This window comes from Embiotoca jacksoni, unplaced genomic scaffold (genome assembly GCF_022577435.1).
Source record: "Embiotoca jacksoni isolate LCO1_2020_lvr unplaced genomic scaffold, fEmbJac1.0.p SCAF_16, whole genome shotgun sequence".
Classification (NCBI taxonomy): domain Eukaryota; kingdom Metazoa; phylum Chordata; class Actinopteri; family Embiotocidae; genus Embiotoca; species Embiotoca jacksoni.
Genome location: NW_027185296.1, coordinates 5,948,781 through 5,975,131, shown reverse-complemented (window position 1 = coordinate 5,975,131; position 26,351 = coordinate 5,948,781). Strand labels below are relative to the sequence as shown.

General features: G+C 42.1%; 2 protein-coding genes across 6 annotated transcripts in view; one reads left to right on the top strand and one right to left on the bottom strand.

Annotated features, from left to right (window-relative positions):
• cep350 (centrosomal protein 350) overlaps positions 1 to 24,552 on the bottom strand; it is a 34,216-nt gene extending 9,664 nt beyond the window's left edge. Inside the window, exons 1-30 of one of the 5 annotated variants that reach the window (XM_069150476.1) lie at positions 24,194 to 24,552; positions 21,885 to 21,973; positions 21,665 to 21,708; positions 21,411 to 21,519; positions 21,055 to 21,220; positions 19,246 to 19,838; positions 19,009 to 19,122; positions 18,472 to 18,600; positions 16,273 to 16,392; positions 14,317 to 15,032; positions 14,057 to 14,175; positions 12,083 to 13,110; positions 11,574 to 11,721; positions 10,986 to 11,155; positions 10,645 to 10,831; positions 8,647 to 8,783; positions 8,364 to 8,527; positions 7,858 to 7,968; positions 7,556 to 7,696; positions 7,233 to 7,372; positions 6,830 to 6,937; positions 6,563 to 6,723; positions 6,081 to 6,301; positions 5,600 to 5,878; positions 5,335 to 5,484; positions 5,043 to 5,203; positions 3,326 to 3,448; positions 1,259 to 1,509; positions 946 to 1,142; positions 403 to 547 (exon numbers count right to left, since the gene is read on the bottom strand). In XM_069150476.1, the coding sequence (XP_069006577.1) occupies positions 403 to 547; positions 946 to 1,142; positions 1,259 to 1,509; positions 3,326 to 3,448; positions 5,043 to 5,203; positions 5,335 to 5,484; positions 5,600 to 5,878; positions 6,081 to 6,301; positions 6,563 to 6,723; positions 6,830 to 6,937; positions 7,233 to 7,372; positions 7,556 to 7,696; positions 7,858 to 7,968; positions 8,364 to 8,527; positions 8,647 to 8,783; positions 10,645 to 10,831; positions 10,986 to 11,155; positions 11,574 to 11,721; positions 12,083 to 13,110; positions 14,057 to 14,175; positions 14,317 to 15,032; positions 16,273 to 16,392; positions 18,472 to 18,600; positions 19,009 to 19,122; positions 19,246 to 19,838; positions 21,055 to 21,220; positions 21,411 to 21,519; positions 21,665 to 21,708; positions 21,885 to 21,960 (6,208 nt within the window). In that variant the 5' untranslated portion in view covers positions 21,961 to 21,973; positions 24,194 to 24,552. The remainder of the gene's footprint in view (positions 1 to 402; positions 548 to 945; positions 1,143 to 1,258; positions 1,510 to 3,325; positions 3,449 to 5,042; positions 5,204 to 5,334; positions 5,485 to 5,599; positions 5,879 to 6,080; positions 6,302 to 6,562; positions 6,724 to 6,829; positions 6,938 to 7,232; positions 7,373 to 7,555; positions 7,697 to 7,857; positions 7,969 to 8,363; positions 8,528 to 8,646; positions 8,784 to 10,644; positions 10,832 to 10,985; positions 11,156 to 11,573; positions 11,722 to 12,082; positions 13,111 to 14,056; positions 14,176 to 14,316; positions 15,033 to 16,272; positions 16,393 to 18,471; positions 18,601 to 19,008; positions 19,123 to 19,245; positions 19,839 to 21,054; positions 21,221 to 21,410; positions 21,520 to 21,664; positions 21,709 to 21,884; positions 21,974 to 24,193) is intronic. The other 4 variants (XM_069150478.1, XM_069150477.1, XM_069150479.1 and 1 more) reach the window with 4 other exon arrangements.
• A 1,480-nt stretch (positions 24,553 to 26,032) lies between these two features.
• The window catches only part of LOC138198813 (voltage-dependent R-type calcium channel subunit alpha-1E), a 101,394-nt gene continuing 101,075 nt past the window's right edge, over positions 26,033 to 26,351 (top strand). Inside the window, exon 1 of the mRNA XM_069150475.1 lies at positions 26,033 to 26,092. The gene's annotated coding sequence lies outside the window, so the exon portion shown is untranslated. The remainder of the gene's footprint in view (positions 26,093 to 26,351) is intronic.

Below are 26,351 nucleotides of genomic sequence, written 5' to 3'. Positions count from 1 at the left end.
CTGGGGATTACTTTACATTTTCTTTACCAGGAATGTGGATAGTTATTTTTTATAAACACAATGAACAAAGAGTATTAAAAAGATTAAAGGTTTAAACAGTGGCCTGAAAATGAATATAACACATTCAGCTACAATACTAGACCAACGAAACTGTTTTCACTTGTGTGATAACTAAGTGCAAAGTGTTCCCTTCTCCTGTCATAAGGAGAAGAGCACACTTAAAAAGCAGGTTAGGTATCAGGGAAGTGCTAGCATAATGTATTTCTGGCAGCATCACATTATGCCTGACTCCACTCTGCCAGCAATATAGCTGCATCATGTCCACTCTCTTTTTTTAAATATCTGCTGTCTTCTCTAAGAACTCCAAAAACTGTGTGTATGTGTTGTGTATGGGTAACTCACCAGTGTGTGTGACCCTGGGAGGTTCAGTGGGCTGAGTGCAGGCCTGGTTGAGAATCCGGGAGGTGGAGTGGAGCTGCATTTTGGTTTTACTGCTGCCATCTGAAGGAGAGGAAGCAGGGCTGTGGCTGCCTTTGAGAGGAAAAGACTGGAAAGAGCAGACAGGAGGAAGAGGAGGAGGAGGAAAAGGAGGAGGAGGAGGAGGAAGAAGAAGGATGAGAGAAATATTACTTAAGGAAAAAACATCACAGACAGATAGACTGATCAGAGATATGCTTGCATTAATATTTTACATGCACAGTAAATGAACTAATGCTGAGACCCCTTTGCTTGTTCCTAAAGCCAAGCAACAATAAACAAGTATAAAATGCTCTCAATTGCAAATTCCTGTTTGCAAAGTTTTCTATGCTCTACATTAGATATGCGAGGTCAGTTTTGGGGCAGCTCCATACAGTATGAGCTCAAAATCAACAGCAGAGACTCAACCAAATAGATGAGTCTAACAACTAAAGTAAAAGAGGAAAAGAAATCCACATGTATGCGTACTTGTCTGCTCGGTGAATGTGACACTGAAGTGAAGTCCTGGGTGTAATTCGCAGGACTGCTCTGGTCAGAGGCCAAAGGTGTTTCAGGGACTGAAGCAGGTTGTGCTGGGGAAGGACTTCCCAGTTGCCGGGACCCCAGTCCCTCTGTGTGTATACTGGACTCGGGTGTCGCTGAGGAACAGTCCTCACTCACATATCCTGAAAAATTAAACAAATAAACATCAAGTCATTTATATTTGTCGAGATGGATTTTGAAGTTATTCCGAACTCAAATGCTGTGAAGACTTGAAAATGACACTGTCCCGTAGCTTCACCTTTCTCACCGTCAGTTCTGGGCTCTGAGTCTCTGTAGTGACGGGAGCTAATATCAAAGATTTCCTTTTCCTGAGTCTCTGACATTTCAAGATTATTGTCTGGAGGTGTTTTCCGGTCCCACACAGCCAGGGCCTCTTTCTCCATCCGACGGACCTCTGCCTCCTCCTGGTCGAGCCGCTGTTTCCACTGCAGCAGCTCTTCAGCATGGTGACGCCTCTGCATCAGCTGCTGCTCTCGCTTGGTCAGGAACCTGCAGAGGTGGATGATAAGAACGAATGGGAAAAGAATGGAGGGATGAGGAGGAAGTGGAAGAATAGATTGAAGGAGGAGACATAGATGGTGGCGAGAAGAAATTGAGATGGGTAAGGACAGGAGGAAGATGGGTAGTCATGAGAAAAGGAAGCAGTGATGAGGGGAAGAAGAGAAGTAGGACAGAGACATCAAGCATAAGAAAAGGTTAAACATGACCTCGCAGAAGCAAGCAGATCCAAATCACCTGGACATCCAGTTATTACAGCAAACTCACCTCAAACCTCCAGCACACACACACACGGAGGCAAAGACGCATCCGATACATGCCTAGAATAACCATCCAAACTTAGAAATGTACAAGTACCCAACAAACAAAAAATATGTGATGGGATGTCACTTAAGAGAGAATAGGAGCAGAAAAATAACAGTGAGGATGTCAGATTCATGCATCGGACTTAAACCCAGGGGTTGGACGTTGAGCAAAGTCTCACACACACACAGACACATACAGCACACACACACACTTCAAACATATTTCGCAGTTATACGATATATATAAACTAAAAATCAGGTCCTTATGCACAGACAGCAGAGTCTCCATAAGTTTCTGTTTGTTGTAATAGTTTCTTTTTTGGTACCTCCTGACCAATGAGGATGACAATAATAAAATTCAATTGTTTTCCTTTTTTTATGCAAAGCCAAAAGACAGTGGAATTCCTTAATCCTACTTAGACTGGGTCATTTTTATATATATATGTATATATATATATATTTTTTTTTTTACAGATGTCAATCAAAACAAAGTGCAGTTAGGTATAGCCGTTTTGTAATGGTATCTCCCACAGCTATGGGTGCCATTACGGTGCAGTATTATTTAGCCTTGATTTAATTTGGAGGCCTTTCTCTTGACCTAATGTATACTGATGACAGCCCAGATACTAAAGGATGAGACTGGTGGCAGGGTGGGTGGTTCTTTAGTGCGTTCCTAAACTCTATTACAGCCAATGACCATCTGTACATATTATCCCATCCTATGCAACAGTTATATAATAAAGGGGCTAGTTAAGATTTACTGGGCTCATTAAAGAGAAAGTCCACTCTATCTCTGGTCTATTATCTGCAAAACTTCTTTACTTCCATGCCATAGTGTGGTTTCATCTCAAAACATGTTATATATTGATAACAGGGCCGCAGCTGACCAGCCAGCAGACACAATTTAAAGAATACGTTTTTCATTCATTCCAAGAAGCAAGAAATAAAGAGGGGAACGAGTTGCAATTAAACACCACAGAAATTAGAGAAATCCCAGCTTTGAGTCTGAGATTCTCATCCAACAAGGAAGGCTGTTATCAAATAAACATAACCTTTGACTATCACAAAAGAGTGTAATTTATATTGTTGATTTTCTCTTTTTTATTGTTTTAAACTCAATTAGTTAGCTTAAATACCTTAACTGGTAACACTGCATTCTTTGTCTCAATGACAACACAAATAATACAAAAAAGCAACATAAAAATATGTGACATTCAAATTGAAGTTGCCAAAAGGTTATCTTATTTCACTAAAGCAGCTTTCCTCGGGCACTTTTCCAGCTTTCATTTAAACTCCTCCCCCACACTGGAAGTTAAAAACCTCTTCACATACCAGAGAAAACCCAAACAAGCCAACACATCCAATCAATTGTCATTCACCATCCCACCCCCACGAGGTCCCAGTGCCAGTGGATGAACACAAGCATGTTCCATGGGGTGGTGGAAGAGGTGAGGCAGGGCAGGGCAGGGCTAGGTGGCGAGGTAGAGAGCACAGTACAGTACCTGACCAACTGGTTGTAGATAAAGAGCTGGAATTTAGGGTGGAGGTTGGGAAGACAGACACTGAGGGAGGCCCAGTGGTGGGCCGTGAACACAGAGAAGAAGTAGTGGACAGGAGAACAGTGTCTACAACACACAAGCACGCAAAAGAGACACATAAACATGGGTATGGACATATACAACACACACACACAACATATACACACACAACATATACACACACACACACACACACACACAAATACATACCCCACACACACACACACACACACACACACACACACACACACACACACACAGACAGACAGACAGACAGACAGACAGACAGACAGACAGACAGAGGCACAGACACGTAATGTAAAAAACACAAAAGACGCATAGGGAAAAGACAAGTAGAGAGAAAGGGAGGGAGTGATATGAGAAAATGTGGTTTTAATAACGTGTAGGTCTGTCAGCCTTCAGTTAGAAAACTGTTACGTTTAAAGGACATTGTACATTTAATCACAGCCCCTTAATGACCATTTAACTATGCATGTGTGCATCAAGCTAGCTCTGGGGGTTGGTTGGGGTATGATCACTGCCAAACCTGACTATGAAGGGAGTTAAACGACAAATTCATCAGTCAACTTGATTGTTACAGTTAAAATGTCAGATGAAGTGAATACAGCTTTGTTACTGGGTTACTAGGAAATTAATATATCGTTGCAATTGCTTTAGCTATGATCAACAGGACAGTAGGAAGACAGAATTACAGGGAAGGAAGGAGACTATTCATAGTTTATCAAAGTTAATAATATATATACATTATGACAAGGCCAATACATGCATGATCAAGTTTTAGGTTGAACCTGGTCATGTATTGAAATGAATGGGAACACAAACCCATTAAAATTGTACTGATAAATGTGTAGTTAGTATAAATTGAAACAAATCTAGCACTAAAAATTGCAGAAATTCTATCATGGATGATTGGCGTGTGATTTATAGCCACGTTATAAACCCTTAAACCCAGAACAATTAAAACGCTTATTTGAGCTGCCCGGTCACGAGAAGCTCTATAATCACCTGACCAAAGCTGCTGGCCAAAATCTAAAGCCTCAGAGGACCGACAGCAGGGGTCTTCAACCTGTGTTCCTGAGAGCTCCGCGATCTATCGGGTAGATCGCTACCGCTACTGCTTGGTGACCCCAGAGAAAGAGGATGCAATAAAAAGAGGAAATACAGAACCTAAGTTGCTAAAATTATTTCAGAAAGTTGAATATTGTTGAATGTTTTTTCTTTGAGACTGTATTAGCTGTAGAACGTCCCTCTACAAAGTACTGTTACGGACTCCATGAATCTGAAGTTAATGAAGGGGAATTGTTATGGATGTGTGGGTGCTTGTCTTGTCTTGAGGGAGAACCAAAGAGAACATGCTTATCTTCTTACCCATCCACAACCCTTCAAACAGCAAGAGAAGGATGACATGCACTGATCTTACTGTTAGTTTCAATTAGGTTCATTGCTAGTTAAGGTAAAGACTTGTCTTGTCATAGTAGGATGAATGAAAAAAAATGATAGTCAGTTTTAATTAACTTCAAGTTAGATGTAAAAAGCAGCAGTGTTATGCAAAAATATAGTATAATTGGTCATAATTTCCTGGGAAAATTGCAAGAAAAATAATAATAAGATATGCAGGGAGTCTCCAGTTAACGCAAGAAAATGAAATTAAAGTCTTTACTTTTCATCTGTGTGAGAGCGCATCTTCTTGAGCTTCTGCATGATGCTGCTCGTCTCACTTCCTGAGATGGAGAGCGAGGGAGAGGGGCTGCGGATATCATCGGCACGTCTCGTGTTGGGGGAGGCGGGTTCAGATCCTGCAGCTTCTGACACTGGAGTCTCCTAGAGGACGGATGATGGACACACACAAATAAACCAATAAAAAAGAAAAAAAAAAAAAAAACACGCTGGACTGAAACATCTTAAATCTATCTGTATAAACTCTGAAAGTGACCAGTGACAGCACAACTTACAGGTGGTGTTTCCCCCCCAGCGCACTTGAGACGCTCCTTCAGTCTGAGTGTTGAGGTTCTCATCCGCTCAATCTCCTCCTGCTGTTTCAGCAACAGAAGACGTTCCTTCCTGGCAGCTTTGTTGGCCTCCTGAAGTCGCTTGATCTCAGCCTGAGAAAATGAGCACAGTGGGAGAGAACATTGCTTAATTAGAAATGGTTAAGATCACAATATACTGCAAAGCTAAATTGTCACTTAATGTCATTCTGTTTTTGCCCCTGCATACCTGCTCATGCTGGAGTTTCATCAGAAGTCCCCTCTGCTTTTTCCTAATTGGTGGCATTTTGTCATCCTCTCCTTTTCCCCTCAGCCTCTTCTTCTGGTGCTCTAGCCAGGCTAGCTCTGTTCTGGTCTTCTCCTTGAGAGCTTTCTGGCGAAGACGCAGCAGAGAGCTCTGGTGCTGCAGTCTCACCTCTTCGTCTTTCATGTACTGTCGCACCATGTCCATAGTGAACTGAGAAAAGCTGTCCTGTCCACCAGAAAAGGCGATGTTCGCACCCTGAGACTGCAGGAGAACATAGGTAGAACGGTTAATAGTAAATATTCATAGCAAGAGATAAAAGGGGGAAAATTAGGTAAGAGAGGATAAATAGGAACACGAGCCGCATGCTTAATAAGCAAAAAATTAACAAATTTTAAAAAAGCAAAACTTTCCATTGACCACCACTGACTCATACAGTCTTTGTCAGACTGTGCAGCGCTCTCACCTTTAAGGTTTTGTGTGACCCTGACTCAGAAACCAAAGTTGTGTTGTGATTGGTTCCATCATCTTCTGACTCCTCGTGGTGGCGGGACTTTTTCTCAATAGTTCCACGGCGATGTGCTTCAGATGGCAGCAGAGAGCGGAAGGAGCGCTCCTCGATCTCGTCCTCTGTCATGGATTCATCAAACTTTAGAGAGTACTCCGTGGCCACTGATGTACTGTCTGCTGGGGAACCACAGAAAACATAAGCTCAATGTATACTGCACCTTCTACATCCACGATCTTTTCAGTTCATAGGAGCCATATGTGTGGCTTTAAGTTTGAACATAGTTTTGGTTCTAGTACAGATTAAATGACAGCAATATTGTTTTCATATTTTTTTAGTGGTGGTGATACTTGTCCAACAGTAGCCTATGACTGTTGAATGAAGACAAGGGAAATACATGTAGAAATATACATGTCAACTTTTTGCTTGCCATCCAGTACCTTTCTCTTCCACTGCAGAATGGATGCTGTTGCTGCAAAGGGAGTCATTTGCTGCCGTTGGAACTTCCTCCTCTATGGAGCGGCTGGCTGCTTTTTTCGTCCTCTCTCTGTGGTCTGAGGCAGCGTGCAACGGGCTGTGGTGGCTGCTGGAGTCAGCTCCACTGAGGAAAGGGGACATAGACAGATTCAATGCCTTTTTCTGCTTTCTTTTCCCCAAATCTAATGGAAAACAGAAAAAGTGGTGCCACATAGGGGCCTGACTGGTACCTAAGGTTGGGTCTTCTGAAGGATGGTGAGTCAGAGCGACTGAGGCTGTTCAATGAAGACAGGGGCTCCTCTGATCTGGTCCTTCTGCTTGACACCTCACTCTGAAAGCTGTAAGAGAACAAGCAGAAGAGATTTTAACATTTAGAACTGACAATATATTTAGTTCTCAGTGGTAAATGCTTAAACAATTATTGACTAAAAGCACGTATTTTTGTAGGTGCCAATGCATTATGTCCAACTAGTAATATGATTTATTCCTTTTTTAATTTAAACCATTATAAATTCGTGCTAACAATCTGTGTCTCTATGTGATCACGAAACAAACTTTTAATACAACTGATAAAATGGAATATTGAAAGAAAAGAAAGATTGTTGTGCAAATATAAAAGTGTTTTTAGCGTACCTGTCAGAGTCAGCTTTGTCCTGCCGCTGCTTCGTGTAGGAGCTCTCCTGTCGTTCCCGCTGGTCCAACATGGAGGAATCAGTGGCGACAGGAGGGACAATCACAGTTCCAGCCATTTGTGACCGCGCCAATTCTGTCATCTGATAGAAAAGAACATGATACACAGATGTTATGTTTGATTTGGTGAATCTTACACTGGACATTATGTTTTCCTCCCCTCCCCTTGTTATTTCTTTACTGTAACTCAACAATCCATCAGCATTTGTTGTAAAATCTCCACACAGGCTGTTTTCCAGGCAGAGAGGAGGGAAGTGATTGCTAACCTCCTTGATGTGTCGGGCAGCTCCGGCTGTGTACCGCGCTGCCTCAGCTTGTTGACTCATCATCTTAGTAGTTGATTCCTGGAGGCCTTCCAAAGTCTCTTTTTGAGTTGCTGCCAAGCTTTCCTGCAGTTCAATATGAGCCTGAACAAAACCATACATATATATTATACACACAGAAATATAAGCTCTTGTATCCTGGAATTCAAAAAGTAGAAAAGCAAACACTGAATCTATCATTTATACACGAGATTTCGTTGGTGCCTGTAAACTAACTGATTAATTATGTGTAATGTGAGTAGTACCCTGGCCATTCTCTGTCTGCTTTCCTCCATCTGTAGCTTTGTCTCCAGAGCTTCTCTTTCAGCCTTGATATTCAACTCGTAGAGGTCACGCTCATGGCGCTGCTGCTTGGCCTGTAGGTTCAAAGTTCAGAGGGCATGTCAATTAAGTGTATCAATACAGAGAATCAATACAGTGAGGTGGACATCACTGAAATTTATGTAGTCACAAAAACAGTTACAAGTATTTATCATGTAAGTTTGATGCAGCAACAACATTTATGATTAAGTCCCTTATAAAGACAATTATTGTAAATTACTAAATTACTACACATTGGTAAGACATGCAGGTACTGTAGAATCCCCAAGTAAGCCACAAGAAAATGTTTTGACAGTAGTATTAACAACTGTGAGCAGCCAGAAATGCAACTTACACAATATTTACACATTAAAGCACAGCTTAAAGAAAGCTGAGCTTCATATCATCAAACCATTATTATTATTGTCTGTAAGAAAATCTTTTCCTCTACCTTCAGCATATGGGCCAATGATGCACTCTCCTGCTGTGCCATGGACACACCCACCAGCCTCTCCACGTCCCCCAGCTGCCGGACTGACTCCTCAATGGACTCCAGGTACTGGAGCTCTGCTGCCATACGATGCTGCAAGACAGCAGGGGAATACTGTAGTTCACCTGGAAGAGAGGAGAGGCAGGAGAGGGAGAGAGAGAGAGAGAGAGAGTTCAGTAAAAATGTTGATCAATTGCAGTGGGACATAACTCACAAATAAGCCTTAAGGGGTAAATTTATTTACCTGTGGACCTGGTTTCTGCTCTACCACCGTGAGCTGAGGTGCCTGGGTTTGTACCACTTCTCACAGGCTCACCGGGGGAGCCTGCTTTTGGACGACAACCAGAGTCTGGAGAGCCAGAAGGAGAAACCAATCTGGGCCTGCAATAAAAAAGCAATGGCATATCAATTATTACTGTGATTTTAAGTTTGAAACAAGAAGATCTCGTCTGAAGTGGGTGTGCCTGTGTCAGGTTGATATGTTTCAGCAAATGGTGTTAGCGGGGCATCTGCCGATATCAAAGGTTAATGATATTTTTCTTGAGATGTTTTAAAACATAATTTGATATTAACAACAACAACAAAAAAAGGGGGCTAAAAGTTGGCATCTGGTATTTTAAAACTTGCACATGGCAACTAATGTAGTCATTTGTTAAATTACAGTTCTGAAATGTATTTTTTTAAGTATGTGCTGCAGCATGTTCTACAGAATAGGTTGGCGATTTTGAAGAGAAGAGCAGGTTGGCCAAATGATAAAAAAAAAAAAAAAAAAAAGAGAAGGGCCTGATCCTGCAAACCTTGGAACTAACAGGCAGTATAACCCTGATGTGAGAGGCCCAGACTATGAATGGCTATAGTGTGCAGCTCAGAGATGATGAGAGGCCAAGGATGACGTCTGAATAGATCACAAGACACTCTACTTCTTCATAAAGAGCAGTGCAGGCACAGTTTACCTTCAATAATAAGAATCTGATTCAATTAATATACAAAATTAGCAACAACAATGTAAAAACTGTTCGCTGTCGTATGCATAGAGACTGATATGAATGGATATGAATTTGCCAAAAGCCAATGACCTATAGAAGTACAGATGGAGTCCCTAATACACCAAAATAAAACAACCTACATTATAAATGGTAGTAAGACAGACACAAACCTGTGTGAATGCCTTGCCTTTATTGCGAAAGACACACAGGCTCCACAGAATCTCAAGAATCTGCCACCTGGGTTTCAGAGTACCATTAGAGGGCTCAAATGTCACCATTTCGCAGTGGGATTAAAAGGAAAAAATCTCTCTCTCTTTTCCTCTGGCAGCAGGCCCAGGTCTGTGGTGAAGCAGACTGACCCGACTAACCACCCTGCAGGCCCCCAAAACAAAATAACCAGTGTTTTCTGTCTTGGGTTGGACTGCAGCTTGCTCCTGTTGCTGGGCACTACACAGCTGCTTAAACCCTCAGGCCTTCGAGCAAACAGCAAGCCACAAGACTGTTTAGACTGGCAGCCTCAACTGGGGCCTCTTTAAGTGTAGTTTGGTAATTAGTCATGCCCAGACAAATTTACTTTTGGGTAATAAATAATAGTATATACAAAGTGGAGGTTTCTGAATGGTTGAAACAGCAACAACTGAGATGACAGTCATCTCTGAGTGCAGATAGATTTTTAATGGTCATTTTATTTTAGCCTGGAAATAGTGTGGGAAGGAAATAGTGTGGCTTCACAGGTCAATTTAAATTTTACTTTATATGGCCTGATTTCTATCAAGTGAGAACAAAAGTTTTAATTTATGACAAAATCATTATGATAAATCAAATAAACATCCAGAATTAAATGTATACAATCATGCTGTGACTCTTAAAAGTAACATTAATATAAAGCCTAAATATAGTTATGGATAGATAATACCATGGCAGGACAGCATAGAAATAGGACAGTGTGAGCCAATAGCACCACCTCCACGACACTAAAGCAGTGTTGCCATGAAGGTCACTGAAAACCAGGAAGGAAGGAAATACCAGAGACAACTGGATGTGAGGATAACTTAAACTTCTGGAAACAGTATTCACCATTTAGCTACCTTCTAATAACTCTGTACATAGTGTTCAACTAGATATCTTACTGATGATCTTAGCAGAAAAAATATGCAGAAGGAGCTTGCAGGTGAAATCTTTTTAGGTTTTATACCACCTAACTAAATCAAAGCTAACAAACCTAATCTTAAATGCAGTCAGCCAGGGATCATTACCTTTGGTGTGAATGCCCTGAAGTTTCCCCGACCGTGTCATTAGAGTGGACACTCTCAGCCTGGCTGTGGGGAGAGCTTTTGTCTGAGCCTCCCTTCCTGGAGTCAGAGGACAGTGCTTCTGATGGGGGTGAGCAAGAGCGTCTTTGCTCTTCTACAAGCGTGGCATCACTCTGGTCTGATGCCGTTCCTGCAGAGGAAGGAAATAGTGATTTTGTGCAGTGGATGGGGAAAAAAAAACCACTGCATATGACAGATTAACTACACACCTTAATCTAAAAACAAGCTCCTTTTAATAAAACTGGTTCATGATTCAGAGTCATACCAGAATGCAAAAATAGTACCTCTTTTTCTGGCAGAGTTCTTGGAGAAAGGTGAAGAGCCAGAAGTTGAACCAGAGGAAAAATGTGGCGAGTGACTGGATGAGTGAAACGATGAATGGTGAGAATAAATGCCTCCTGGACTTTTCTCATAAGGAGACCTTCTCATCAACTCTTCAAAGTGACTGTTCACACTGACAGAGAGGGGAGAAAGAAATGATGAAGATGATGAAGTCCTTTCATTTTTTTTGTCTTTTATGTTTTATATTTAACTATATAAACAAAAGAAATGCACAGGAACAAAAAGTGCCACTAGGACAAAATCCTCCTCCCCACACATGGATCAAAGTAGTAATAGTTCAAATCAAATGATATTCCCTAAATGTAAAATTCTATTATTATACTAATCGAATCACTTTTAGAATTAGTTTAATGGTTTTTGATATAACACAAAACAAACAGTATGTCTAGTTATGATACTGTACAGTCTTATTATGAAAATCCTGCAAGAAAAAAACGTTCTACCTGGAAGGGCTTGCTAAGCTTTCCATCTGTGTGACATGAATGCCACCCAGTGGTCACTTTAAAAAGTCTCTCTTTTTATTTTTTTACCTGGGTGAATTGGAGCCTCTCTTTAACTGCCCACTGGCTTTGCTGCTGTGTGATGACACAAAGTCATCTTCATAGACCGCTGCATCTCCGGGAACATTTCCAGAGTGCAAAGAGTGAGCAGGATTCCTCTCAGAGTTTCTCTCACTCGCTGCAAGACAAGGTGAAGATCGAGCGGACATGACATTAACTAGATTGTGAGTATGTTGCACATGCTAGTATGACCAAAACAGTTTTAATATGATTCTGCAAATCTAGTATGGGTACATTTTTACGCGAGTTTTACCATAGATACTATAATAACAACCAAATTTTCACTATTTCCTTTTTTTGCGCTAAATATCAAATACCAAAGTATGTGTTAATAGAAAAAAAATGACCTTTTCAACTTTCACAAATCCACAAATGAAGTAGGCCGAGAGGAGACATTTTTGTCACATCAGTGATCACCCACAACTAATGTGTAAAACTGTTTTATTTTCCTTATTGGACACATACTCATGTGAACTTACCTTTAACATGGCCATGAAGGTTTTTGGTGAAAATGTTGATAACACTTAGAGGGCTTCCTTTGTTCAGCTCTTCCCAGGCTACTTTGCTGCTGTCGTGCTGCGCAAAGGGTAAGCTGAGGGCCGAGCACATCCCTGCCTCTCTCTGGAACTCCAACAGCGGGTGATCCTTTCTTTGACCCGCACAGCAGTCCCTTGCCTCCAGGCGATCTGCTGGTCTAGGTGCTCGATTGTTGGAGGGGTGAGGAGGGCTTGGCTCATCCTCAGAAAAACTCCCTTCGCTCAAAAGAGGTCCCTCGCTAATGGAACCAGCACTTGAATCGTGGCGATCTGTCTGATTCTCCTCCTTGTCATGTTTTCTTTGTACTACATTATCCAATCTCTCTTCCTTCTCTAAGCCATTGACGAGTTTCCTCCTTTCTTGTGTGTAACTGTTAAGAAAAGGCTCTATTAAGTCAACAGAAGGTGGATGTTGATTGGTGAAACTGGCGTGTGTACCATTCTTTTCTTTCTGCTCCCTGAAGGCATGCAGGTTGCCTGCTCCTGGAAGAGGAGTGCCATTGTATGAACTATGACCTGTGCTGGTAAAAACCCTCTGGATCCTCTGAGCCATATCATTATTTTCTGCAGCACAAGCAGCTGTTTCTGCCCAGCATCCATCATCAATACTGGAGGGCCTAGGACCCAAAATATTATCCACATCTATTGAAGTAGCTGTACCGTAGTTAATCCCCTCCCCAGCAAGCTTCCGTGCCTCGCTCTCTATGCGGTTGGAGAGTGATGCAGCTGTGGCCTTGAGGGCTTCAATGCGGGACATTTTGGCCTGCGACCGGTTGAAAGGGGCTGTCGCTGGCCGCTGGGAGTTCTTAATGCTGCCAGCAGCTACTGCTGTCTCCAGCCTCAGTAGCTGAGAGAGGAGATGGTCATTGCTGGGTTCTCGGGCACTGCTGCTGGGACCAGTCGCAGGTCGGACAGCTGGGCAAAGACGGTCTGCCTGAAGCAAAGAGGCAACTCCAACATCCAGATCAGTTCTGCAAGAGTTAGTGCAACAAAAAATGGTTGAGTTAAAAAGACAGAGTTAAAGCTATGATCAAACGAAGCACACTTGCTACTGCAGTAAGCAAACAAAAAAAACGTGTTAAGATATTTACAACCATTCTGAATATTTAGTGTACTGTCTGCACTCCGCTGCAAAAACAGCTGAATATCCTGCTGTAAGATGTCTCTATATAGTTTTGAATAAATGTATTCACGAGCCTGATATGCAACAGTCAGTGGTACAACACAATAATATCCTCCCTACTACGGAAAAAATGTGGCAGAATAAATCATATGGAGCGCCTCAGTAGCCCAGTAGTTACACCGCATGCCACAAAACTGCTACAACCCCAGTTCAATTCTTGCACAGGACCAGTGTTACATGTCATCTTCCCCACTCTCATCCTGTTTCCTTTCTGCCTCTTTACTTCCCTCTCCAATGAAGACAAAAATGTCCCCAAAAAAATCTTTGAAAAGAGAATAAAGCAAACACTGCTCCTGGTTGGAAAACTATAAATCGCAACAACCATAAATACTTAATATGCAAAGAGAAAGATGGTGTTTATTATTAATTATTATGTACGCTTGTCTTTATTTTTCAATCAATTATCTCAGCATCTAAAATAGAAGCAGTGGCTCTTAAAAAAAAAAAAAAAAAAAAAAAATCCTATTTTTGCAGGACAAAATGGCTTCTGGGGCATTTGCAAGTGATGTTCATAAAAAACAAGCATCTGAGAACAAGCATTTTCTCTGTTTGACACAGTCGGGTGTTTTCCTAGTTATTATCCAAACATCATTTCCAAAAGATTGAGGAGCATGAGTACTTGAAGAGAGTCATTTACTGTTTTTTGTGTCTTTACATCTTAATGTAGGGAGGTTGTTATTGTGGAGAGAGTGAGGGACGTGAACATACAGGTTTGTGTTTATGTATGTGTGTACCTGGATAATGGAGGAGGTGGCTGATCATTCAAAGACCTATCACTGCTGGAGGGGCTCTGTGGTGCCTCTAGTCTATGGTTCTCTTTGTCCGACTCTCCGGAGGGCTGGTACATTGGTCGCTGAAGAAAAACACAGTTTAAACAATCTTTTTTTAATTTTTTTTTTTATATAAGGTCATTATTCATTGAACTTAGTAATTTTACCTAACATAACTTTCATATAGAAATAGAAAGAACATGTGTCATGCATATGTACAATACCTGACTAGAAGCAGCAGCACCCAGCTGGGCCTCCTCCAGCAGAAGTTTGCTATAAGTCTCCTGTAGGCGCATTTGAACGGGGGCCACAGTGGCGTCGGAGGGAAGGGCCACAGTTTTAGCTACTTCTCTTTGCTTCCTGTACAGCTCCTGCAGTCTCTGGTTCTTCCTCTCTGCCTCCTCACTCATTGCCCTCTTCTCCTCTGCCTGACGCCTCTTCCTCTCCTCTTGTTGCCGGGCAATGTACTGGCGAACTGTATCTGCATCATAGTGTCGTTTCTTGTGCCCGTGTCTTGTGTCAGTCGTGTTGGCGGTTTCCGGTCGGTGTGTAGTGGGGCTTGCGCTCCGGCAACCTCTTGAGTGGCTACTTGCTGGAACAGTAGTTACCCAAGCAGAAACTGGCGTCCTTGTTCGAGACCCTGAGCCCCCTCTCCCTCGCCGACCACTGCTGCTGCCCCGGGACCTTTTCCGGGCCCTGTCCTCCTTCTCGACGGCTTTGCACTCCAGCTGAAGGTCATCAAGTATCCCCTGGATGTCTGCTGACAACAGTTCTGTGCTTACTCCCACTGGGGTCTTGTCCTGAGCTGCAGAAAAGGGGATAGATGTGGTCGTGGGATGGCTTTTGGGTTGCGCCTGAAATCCACTGTGAGGCTTCGCTTTGCTGTTTGGGCGAGTTCTTCGGTTTGAGTCTGAGCGTGGGTCTGAGCGGTGACAGGAATCTGGTGGATATATAAAGAAAAACAAAACGTTACAGCTGGCAACTGGTAATAAAGTTCATTTTGGTAAAACACACACACACACACACACACACACACACACACACACACACGGTGCACGCTGCTAAATAGCTGTGATGCTTGACATATAGTTAAAGTGGGGATCCCTATTTAATCAGAGTTTTTGTTGTGTGTTCTTTACATTTTAAACCGTAAAATCCAATAGGCTGCTTCACTGTCAAATTATGATCAATAACTGTAATAAATAGGTTTGTCACAGCTTGAAAAACACTGTTTGCTCCAACAAGTGACTGCAATAAATTTTAAAAACAGCTAAAGCATCCGAGCCAGACAGAATGCACATAATAAATGAGGCTGGCTTGCTATGGCAACTCTAATCTGGGCCAAACTAAAAATTCCCATCTCGTGTCTAATCCAGACAGTTTTTTTGGAACATGTCTGTCATAAGCGTCATTGCATATCCCTGCCCTACCATTCCCCACGGTACATGCCGCATGCACTCGGGGGAGCCTCTGGAAACCAGGCCATGTCTTACTGTGCATCCAACTAGAAAAGCCAGTCAATCTCTATTCCTTCCGGTCAATGGTACTCAGTACAGACACAACTAGCAGAGACAGAGGGAGGTATAGATAGTGATAGTGAGTGTGAGTGAGTGTGTGTGTGTGTGTGTGTGTGTGTGTGTGTGTGTGTACGTGCGATTGTCAGGCAGAGTCCATGGTTGTGAGTGTGCAGCAGTAGGTACAGTCTATTTATTTATTGATATTCCTTTGGCTGGCTCCGTTGTCTGTCTGACTACAGACATGCAAAACCCCCATGATTTATCGTAGAATACTGCATGTAGAAATCCTATCTAAGGTGAGCCCCCGCTGCAGAAAATGTGTTTCATTTGAAAGGTTAAAGATTGACAGCAAAAGAGAGAACAGATTTAAGTGAAATGAGGACACAAGATGTATGAAAAGAAGAGTTGGTAAAGAGGAAAAACGCAATTGACACTTCAACTATGAAGTTTTATCCTACGTGCCACTGGATGTAAATAATGCAGTGGGTGCATTTTTGACATCAAGCTGACACATTCAAAGTGGCTCTTCAAAGTCTAGTAGACTGCTCGTTGTTTCTGTCTGTATTTTCTTTCCACCTCTTTAGATACTGTTTAATGACAGCACATGTTGTGTCGGGGAATGTACAGTATAGAAGAAGAAGAGTTTAGGTTGCTGAGCCCCACCTGTTCGGCTCTGTCTGTCAGCTGGATAGGGACTGTCCTCCTCTCTGGGCAGCTTAGGAACAGGACCCAGTACCATCTTTATTAGCTTCTTGCCCTCCCGCCACGATGCAGGGCTAATTGCTGCAAAGCAAAAATTACAGCTTAGACACTGCCACCGAGGTGCATTGCAATTCAACATAGTTCACTTTGACTTTAGGAATCGACATAAATACACACACAGCTGAGTGAATGGAAAACACACATGAATATTATTTCATAGGCAAGATGCATAGCTTCAGTAAGATTTAAATAGTCACTTATCCCAAAACTAGTACAATGAAAAAAGCACATAGTGCTACTTTCAAATGCACAAAAAGAACTTGAACATAGCCACTGACGTATTGCTCATTTTTGCACTGCACTCAAATCCTCGAAAATTATACTTCCTCCTTGCCCTTAGTGAAAATCCAGCAGATTATTTTTCACAGCTTTCTCTGCTGTGTTCTTCCATCTGCCCAGTATAACGACTCAACTCAACAGCACTCTCCCTTTACTTGGAATAATATCTGGTGCACTTTCCACTATGACTGCATTCCAGTGAAGAGCAGTTCCGTGTAATGAAGCTGTACATCAACCAACCATGCAGCTGTTTGTGCAGGGTGAATGAGCCAACTGAACCTGGCCACAGATTTCAGAGGACTATTTATAGTGCCGAGTCAACATGAAATAGGGACCGGCCAGACTTGGGACACAACACAGAAGTTGGAAGAAACACAAGGAGACACCAGAAATGGAGTGAATGAGAGCTCGAACACAGGAAAGAGACCTTTCACAGTTAGCTTCGATACTGGAAAAAAAAATATGGATATTGTCATTGTTTGGCATGAAAACAAGGGGAATGATGTGTAACACAGATCTTTGGCTAGAAATCAGCTGTGGAAGTGTGTTTAACAGTGTAACAAATGCATTTCCTTGTTCGCAGAGGCCTCTACCACAAAGCGAGATTAGTAGGTGAGCTTCACAGTGGATTCCTGGTAATGCAAATCTGTCTCACAGGAACAGATCAAAATGTCAAACCCACCCATTGACCAATCAGATCACTTTAAATAAGGAGTTGTAATTGCTACAGATTCCAAACAGAATGCAGAATAAAGTGACAAATAATGAAAAACAATAGATATTTTTAGGGATGAGCTGAATCATTTTGCTATTCCAGACTTTTCATGTTTCATTTTGACTACATTTTAGTCGCACAAAGATTAATTTCTTCCTGAGAGGATTTCTGGAAATGTTAATGCTTTCACTTTTTTATTTAATTTCTACAGCTCAGAGAAATATGAGCCAGAATTTTTTTTAAATTTTTACTAGAAAAATAACAAAAATTCCACACACTGTTGAATATTTCTCAATAATTTCTCATGATCATGATTTTGGTTCAATAGACCTTGGCAGCCATCTACCACTTTCTATCTTTAACTCACTTTGTCATGCAGGCCTCAGATCTGCACAAACAGAGATGAAGATGACTAGCAATTATGGTTACGTGAGTGTTTTTGAAGGCATCCGTTTGCATGGGGGAGGAGGGAGTTTTCTCAGCTGTCAGAGCTCTGCTACGACCATGCTTCAGCAGTGTGTGGCTACGATTCTTCTGTGTGAGTGTCTGTATGCTACTTGGTGGTCACAAACTGCATGTCATACATACTGGACATTTCTTCAGGGATTATAGACTTAACACTGCAACAGCAGCCAGCAATATCTCTGATCCATGTACTGGAACATACACACAGGCCGGGTAGAGGACACTAAGCAGATTGAAAGTACACACCAAACACTGCAGTCTAAACACCAGATTTGGCAGGCTGTTTGAGACATTTATGACATTAACTTGTCTGGATTCAAATGAATTAAATCACATTTGGATTATCTCACAATTAGCCTGCATGTAAACACAGTTTATGACACTGATTGTGTATACACTATCCAAAAGATTTGATAGCAGCCAAGTCATTACTGATCTGACCTCAGCGAAAGCATGTGTGCTCGGTGAAGTCATAACAAAATCTGTCCATCTCTAACCAAAGAGATGGTTTTGCAGCATGTGCACTGACCCAGGACAAAATCCTACCAGACTTTTCCAGATGCTTAGCTTTCCTACTGTCACTAATTAAAAATAGATCAGAGGCTGGGTTGGCCCTCCCACATTAAAGAGGATTATAATACCTGGTTTTGCATTTAGGTCAGAGTCAGGAGCAGCTCTGTGGACCTTCCTGACAGGTTTGGGAGGCCTCCTCTCTTTGGACCTGTCTGCTCTCTGTTCCCTCTGCTGTTGATGCCTGGATCTGGTGCTCTCTGAACACAAAAGACACATGCGGAGAATAAGCCACACAGCAAAACCGACTGACTGCACTGCAATGTCTTAATTAAACATCTCTGAGGTTATGAACCATAGCTGATGTGCATAAAGCTAGTTTGCAAACACAATACTTGGAAAACAGGTGACAAAATATCAATTTATGTTTCTGACTGATCAATACAACTCGTTATCCAATGCACAGAAATTACTTGAGAAGCCGACCCAAATACATTTTCCCAACTCCAACTGTCAACTGTGTTCCTTACAGATGAAAATCAGAATGACATGCATCAAGTGCAATCATTAGCTTGCTAAATCTATGCAGTTTTTCAGGCATATTCAATACCATAGTGCAATATCATAGCCACGGCTAAAATTCCCAAAAATGAGTGTGTTCTGCTTACCAGCAAACTGCTGTGACAGGTCTCTGTATATTTCTCTGCTTAGGTTATGAAACTCCTCCTCCTTCCAAACCTTCCCATCAGGAGATCGGATCCTTGTCTCTGTACTGCTGAAACCTGAGAATAAAAGGACAGAATATATAGGCTGCAGCATCCTGTTTCCTATCCTGTCATTATTTTAAACAAAGTCAAAGAAGTAAGAAAGTTGAAAGTGTAGAACAACTAATATTGTCAAGATACCTTTGTATATAGGTGCAGGTGGTGCAGCTGCTACTTTGCGTATTTTGGCTGTGGGCATGTTGCTTGCAACAGCATTGTTATTTTCCACAAATGCCATTATGGGCTGTTCCAGAGAACCCAGCAGCTTCTCTCGCTGTGCAGCCTCCTCCAGATGTTGTCTCTGCCTTCGAATACGCTCTTTGAGCTTCTCCAGCTTATCATCAGGCTGATGTCGCCTCAGGTTCTCCAACCGCTGGGAAGCTGAGCCAGGGCTGGTGGAGGGAGTGCTCTCCCCCCGGCGTCCAGAGCCTGGGGTGGGAGCTACGCATGGGCTTGACTCTTGACTATCCATGCCAAGTTGTGCTTTGGGAGTGCTTTCTCCAGTCCTCAGGGTGTCCAGGGCTGGCTGGTCATTGAGGTAGCGCACTTCAATGCTCTCCAGATCCGAGGAGTGTGTGCTGTTCAGGTCCCTGTCTGTCTGTTTGTCCCTGGTGTCTCGCTGGTATAGCAGCTGGCTGGGCAGAGGATCTGAGGAAGGCGAAGAGGACTGTGGCACCGACTGCAGACTGTAGGCCTCCAGCTGAGAGGAAGGATATGGTGGAGGGGTGGCCTCTCTGGACACAAACCAGATTACATGGGATCAAGAAGAGGATCAAGATTTACTCTCAATTTACTCTTCAGTGACTTTACAGAAGAACACACTTACGCTTCACCATAGTCTATAAATGTTCAGTGAAGAAAATTATTGAAAATATATGATGAAATGCATTTGAAATGAAATGAATTTATTTTCAAATTTATAAATAAATTTATATATATAAATAAACATATATAATGAATGTCATTTTTTGGTAATGCAAATCTTACACTGCCCTCGCTGAATGAGAGGACTGCAGAATATACTTCAGATGGCCACATGCAATCGCATGTGGCCATCTGAAGTATAATAACATCAAAAAGCAGAGGTGGAACAGTTAACGGATGTATAGTTCAGTTCATATCAGCTTTGTGGTCAAGGTTTTTGGTTCAGTTCAGTACATTTTTGGTTAAGTGGAATGGACAGATGTGTCTCTGAAGGGAGGGGGGGGGGGGCTTGTCAGCAAAACTGAGCTTTTTATCTCTACTGGTGATGCAGTGGGCAGTCACAGTTAGGTAACTTTCAGTAGCCCCGGAGGTCCAGCCATCTGTAGTTATGAAGGCTGTGTTGGACAATCCTTTGAAAGCTCCACATCGAGTGTGTTAAAAAAGTTCAGGAATTACTCTGTGATTGAAGTGTCATTTGAAGGGGGTATTATAGCATGGCTCTGATATTTAAATCATATGCTGAAATCCCAAATGGTCACCGACTGCATAGAGCTGCATATCTTTTGCAATTATCACATCCAGCGCTTTAGTTCTGGATTTTGCCCTGTCTGGCTCTGCATGGAGAGTCTGTATAAGTTCTGTGGCGAGAAGGAGTTGCTCTTTCCTATCCGACCCTCTGCTCTTTGCATTATCAAGGGACACACTGGGATGATTTCTTAAATGATTCATCATATTGGAAGTGTTGCCACTAGCATAAACAGCCCTTTGATCCACCACTTTTTTTCTTCGTAGGTAAAACTGGGCCCGTAATAAAGCAGACTGAAACAACACTGCATCAATAACCCAGTGAAACATCCACCACTTTTTTTGTTTGTTCCTATTACCTATTTGAATTGTATCTTCTGTGCATGCTTCACAGCCTATTTTAAGTATGACACCATTGTCTTTTAGCCACCTCTGTCTTGGTACATGGCTACATTTGGTTAAGGTTGTTTTCAGAAAAGCATTTTAGAGCATGATATGTACCTGTACGAGGCCAGCGGTTCCCTGAACTCCACACTGTTATTCCTCCGGACATTGCTGTCCTGGGTGGTATTTCTCAAGGGGCTGCGTGAGCTGCTCTTTTCTGGACTCTGCTTACTTCCGCCTCTGGGCTTTGAAGACCCTCTATGGTCATCAACTTGTCGTCCATCTGTGATGGAGAGAAGTATGGTATGATCTCATTAGAAAGTGTCAAACCTGTCTTAAGGGATTTCTCAATGGGATAAGTAGTCAGGCAGCACTCAGTACTGTAATATATGATAATTCAAAAATAATAAATAACTTTATCAGTCATGATGTACCCTATACAGGATTTAGCTTTGCATTTTGGAATAACTCACCCCTGCACCGGACCGTCCTGGAGGATTTCTTCTTGGGGGAGTCAAAGACAGAGTCTAGGAGAACCGCTGATCCTGGAGCTGCCTCTGTGCGGTTTTCTATGTGCCGCAGCTGCAGAGTGAATATAAGTGTCAGACATTTTGAATTCTGTCTAGACATTGCAGACTATTTCATTACATCCATGAAATTGTGATCAATTATGAAAAGCTGTCAAAAAAACAGTCTTTCAGCAGAAAACCGTTTCACGCGTACTTACAGCAGCTTTGGACTGAGCCAAACTTTTCCATGCAGTTGTCAGGTCTGACAAAGAAAAAAAAAGAAAAATCAACAATTCAGATTCACGTGTGACAGAGATCCTCTTCTTAAATTATCAACCCATATGAAACATTTAGATTAAGAATTTTAAAATTAAGGAAGTCATTTAATAATACATTGATCACAAACACCGTAAACTGAACACAAATTTTTCTACAAACCTTGGCAAATATTGTGATCGGGAAGCCGTTGAGCAGAGCTTTTAACAGACACCTCAGTCCTCCTGCTGCTCTTCATCTCTCCCACCCACCTGCAGTCGAGATTGGACAAGGGCAAATAATGAAAAACACTACTGAAAAAGGGAAAATGTGACCGACTGTAAATGAGATTCTCGCAAAAAGTCATAAAAAGAATATATTATAGACATATCAGTAAGGCAGATAGAACCAAAAATGTTATCCAAAACCAAAATAAGGAATGAAATACAAGAAATAAGAAAGTAACAACCCTGTTCAGACAAGACAAAAACTGACAGAAAGTAGAAGTAGAGATCAAGCTGCAGTCCAATGCCCGACATCTTAACATGTCAAATTACACAGTTAACAGTATGAGGTGTAGGCAAATTAATTCCTGGTATGATATGTATAATTTATAACATCTTATACAACAGCTTGTTGACAGCAGATTAATGTCACCCTGCGATTTAAAACAGGCTCTACCACTTCCCCATTCCTCAAAGGTAAGCACACGTCAGCATGTGATGTTTACTTCAAACACCTGTCACACTTGAGTCATCTGGTTCTGTCCAAGCACTGCCCTCAACAAGTCAACAACTGTTTTTCTTCTGATTCAGGAACCTTGTTCTTGTCCTGAATTGTAAATAAATTTAACTACAATGTTAGCACTTCAATCAGTTAATTATAATACAATTCTGTAAGCGAGTCTAGCCTAGATAGATAAGTTTATTCTGGGTAATATGTGCTCATATTTGACACCTCTTGAGTCATAAGAAGTTCTTCAGAAGTCATGCCTGTTACACAATCACGTGACACAGCCCTGAGCCAGAGAGAGCAAATAGGAAGAAAACGAGATCCATTTTCTTTCTTTATAAAGGCACTCTCTGTCAACATCCAGCCACACACTGATGACTGTGTACACTTATGAATTAAATAATGATTCCCAAACCTGATAAATGACTGCGGTCTGTGTCTCTGATTACGTGAATCCAAACGCAACTCAAACGATAAAGTTAAACTGTATGTAAAGTCAGCAAATTGCCACAAGGAACTTAAGTTTTCATGTTGTCACATTGATGTTGGCTACTTCTGGCAGAAGTTGTCGTGAAAAGTGCACACGACAGCGTTAAATCAACCACTTCTGCTAATGATTGACATTTAAAAACAAACGTACTCGTCACGTTATCTGCCTTATCTAACTAATGGCTGTAAGTCAAACACGCACCAGTACACAAAAGGCAGGTTATATCTGCAAGTATCGCGCGTTACGCTGTACCGGTCCTGTATTGCTGCGTAAGTAAACCTACCCAATAAAAGTCTTCAGTGTTTAAAAAGTTGCCAAACAAAAATATATTGAAATTCCAATATCCTCTAAGTGTGGGCGAATCCTTCAGCGACATATCAGGCGAAGAAAGGAGGATGTGCAGCGAGGATTAAGTGACAAAAAAAAACACTTTCCCCGACGGGAAGTGGGTGATTTTTTACTAAAAGCAAACACAGCCGGTGTAAAAATCCAAGATGGCGCATATTTTCTTCTTCGCTGAATGACTGAAGCGCTGCTCAGCAGCAGAGAGGCTCGATGCCGCCACCTGCAGGTCGACTCCACATTACAAAAACACTCCTGCGGGCTGGTTGACTGTTTCAATACAGCTTCGGACCACACGTGTCACTGCTGCGCGAAAGGCCGCTTAACAGCGCTGCAGAAGTTAGACGAGGAGGAAATAAAGGGCCATCTTTGACTTTAATGTAGATCACCTTCACTCAACCCTAATAAGTCGTAATTTTGACGACTTTATATCCGATTGGTGTCCCTCGGATTTGGTCCCCGAGAAGTTTGTCTCGCATTCAGTGACGTTTAACTTGTTAACAGGAGATAGATGTGTTCACACTGTGCATCAGGACCTGCGACGTTACGAGACACTTGATGTGAACGACAGAGCTGTCAGGATATATTAAACTTATTATCAGCGGCACATCGGGGAAGTAGTCATCCGAGTCCTCACGTCAACGTCGTGAAAAGGGACAATCATTTAAAACTGTCCCGCCGAGTGGGACAACACAACCAGGGTCGTGATGTTTGATCCATTATTGTTACAATAACCCGGACTTTTCAACAGCTAAGTTAGGTTTTTGTAACGCAATCGCCACACGTTCAAAGATGAAGTGTGAAGCTCTGTTCACGTCTGGTTTATTTCGGGATGACTTCGGTCCAGAGGATAGTCGGAGCCGCCAACGTTCACGCTAGCTGACAAGAAAACCGTGAATTAACTCAGCTGAGGAGACGTAACATTTACCTTTAGGGAAACGACCTGGCGTGTCTGGATGTCCACATTCACGCTGATGTCTTCGTGGTGTAAAAAAAACAAACAAAAAAAACTTCTCTGGACTTCTTCAGTTTCCTTCAGCTGTCTGTTTGCTAATGCTAGCGTTAGCCGGCTAACCGATCTTAGCTAGGAGTTGTGCCAACTAAGCTAGCGACTTTTTTGGAGCGACGTGCACTCATCGTCCCGACGTTTGTTCGGGAAACAGCATCTCCAGTTTAGCTGAAAGAAGAAATACCGCCGCCCGCCTCCGAGGTTGCCTTTCCCGGGTTACTATGTTGATGTTTCTCAACGGTGAAACCAGGGTATCCAGGACGGGTCGGTTACGGAGACCGAAATATCGCGAGCGTTGGACCACGTCAAACGCTGGGAAAACCCCACCTCCGCGCATGCGCGAACACGCACGAACAACACACACACACACACACACACACATACGAAACAGAAACATAAAATCACCAAAAACACAAGAATAATGATAATGATGTAATTTTATTTATCAGGTTTGCAGTTATATGAACTTAAATACAGTTCACGTAATTTATTCAGCAATCACATATTCAGAAATAAAACAGAAAGGCAGGTAACTATAAACAGAGACACCACAAGGATACGTTAAAATAAGCCTAATAATCATCATCAACATCATAATTTGAGAACTTTGACAATTTATTGCTTCTAAAACAATGTCAGAGCCTCTCGGGGGACCTTTGCCCTTTGCAAAACATGCATATGGTTTAGTCCACTGATGTAGTGGGGAGGACACATTTTTCTCAAAGCTAAACATGGTCATTTGTGTAAAATCAGGCTACCAAATTGTGACTGAAGATGTCAGGCCAACTAAGTTTAAAAAGTGGCCACTGAAACTCATTTTAACAAGTAACTTGCAGCAGTTTACACTGAGATGCGATTTGAAACATTAAGCACTCTTCTGATGCATGTGTATACCTATTGATTCACATATTTACAGATGTGGGACAGTGGATTCATTGAAAGGGACAGGGTCCCCCTGAGGCTGCATATGGCCCTAGATGTATGTGCTACAATCATGGATGCATTAAGAAGAACTGCACTACTGAACACCATTGGGCTGCATCTGGTATTCATACAACCTAAGGTCAAGGCAAACCAAGCACTGGCTGCCTCATCAATACAACTTATATGCGTTTACTGTCCCCCTGTGGCCTAAGTGTGTATTACACAGAGACACGAACACACGAATGGCAACAAGTATAACTAAACTGTGCTGCCTATATGGCGTCAAGCCCACAAAACCCAGAGTCCACTTTATGTAGCTTAAGTCAATTTTCAATAGCAGATGTTTTGATTTTGATTTTAGGCCAGTTAGATTTATTTTTTTGGTCTCTTTGGCAACAAATGGTGTGCACACTGTAAAAATCGGGCAAAATAGTTTGGTGAGAACATGTGCGCTCACTGTTAACAGGTGAGTCTTAAATACACAAACTGCAGTGCAGCGCGTCATGACCATGAAGGCAGTGATTCAGGTTGCTTGTTAGACCGTGAAAAAGGCATCAAGTAGGTTACCTGTGATGTCTATCAGCAGTACACATTTTGTTATTCATATAATATGTTATGTCGGATAATATTGACTTTAATTGTATTTTTGGGTCTTTTCAATAAAAGGTGTTGTAGCTGGCAGCTGCTTCGATCCCCCCGATTCCCTCTGGCAAGTAACCTGCCTCGCCCTCTCTCTCTCTCTCTCTCTCTCTCTCTGTCTCTCCATCTCCCCATCTCTCTCTCCAGGATTGGCAGGATAGTACTGAAGTACGACGGTCGTGGTCGTATCTGCTGCCACATTTCCATTTTCTGTGGAGAAGGGGACCGAAATGGAAAGGAGTTCTTTCTTTATAGGTAAGACATCCCTGCCTTTATATTGCCAAACAGGTTGTTGGTTGAAAATACAGGCTGCATGGAGCCAGAGGATGGTTTGCGTGCCACTCCAGAGGAACAGGGTGCAGAGATCCGTATTGAGGAGTCTCTCATCAGTTATTGATAATGCTGATCAGTGTCATAGAGATGTGCTGGCTGGTGAAGCTTTCACAAGACTTTAAAATAACCTGCAGTTCTATTGATATATATATATTACTGTTTAATTGCAACACGATATATA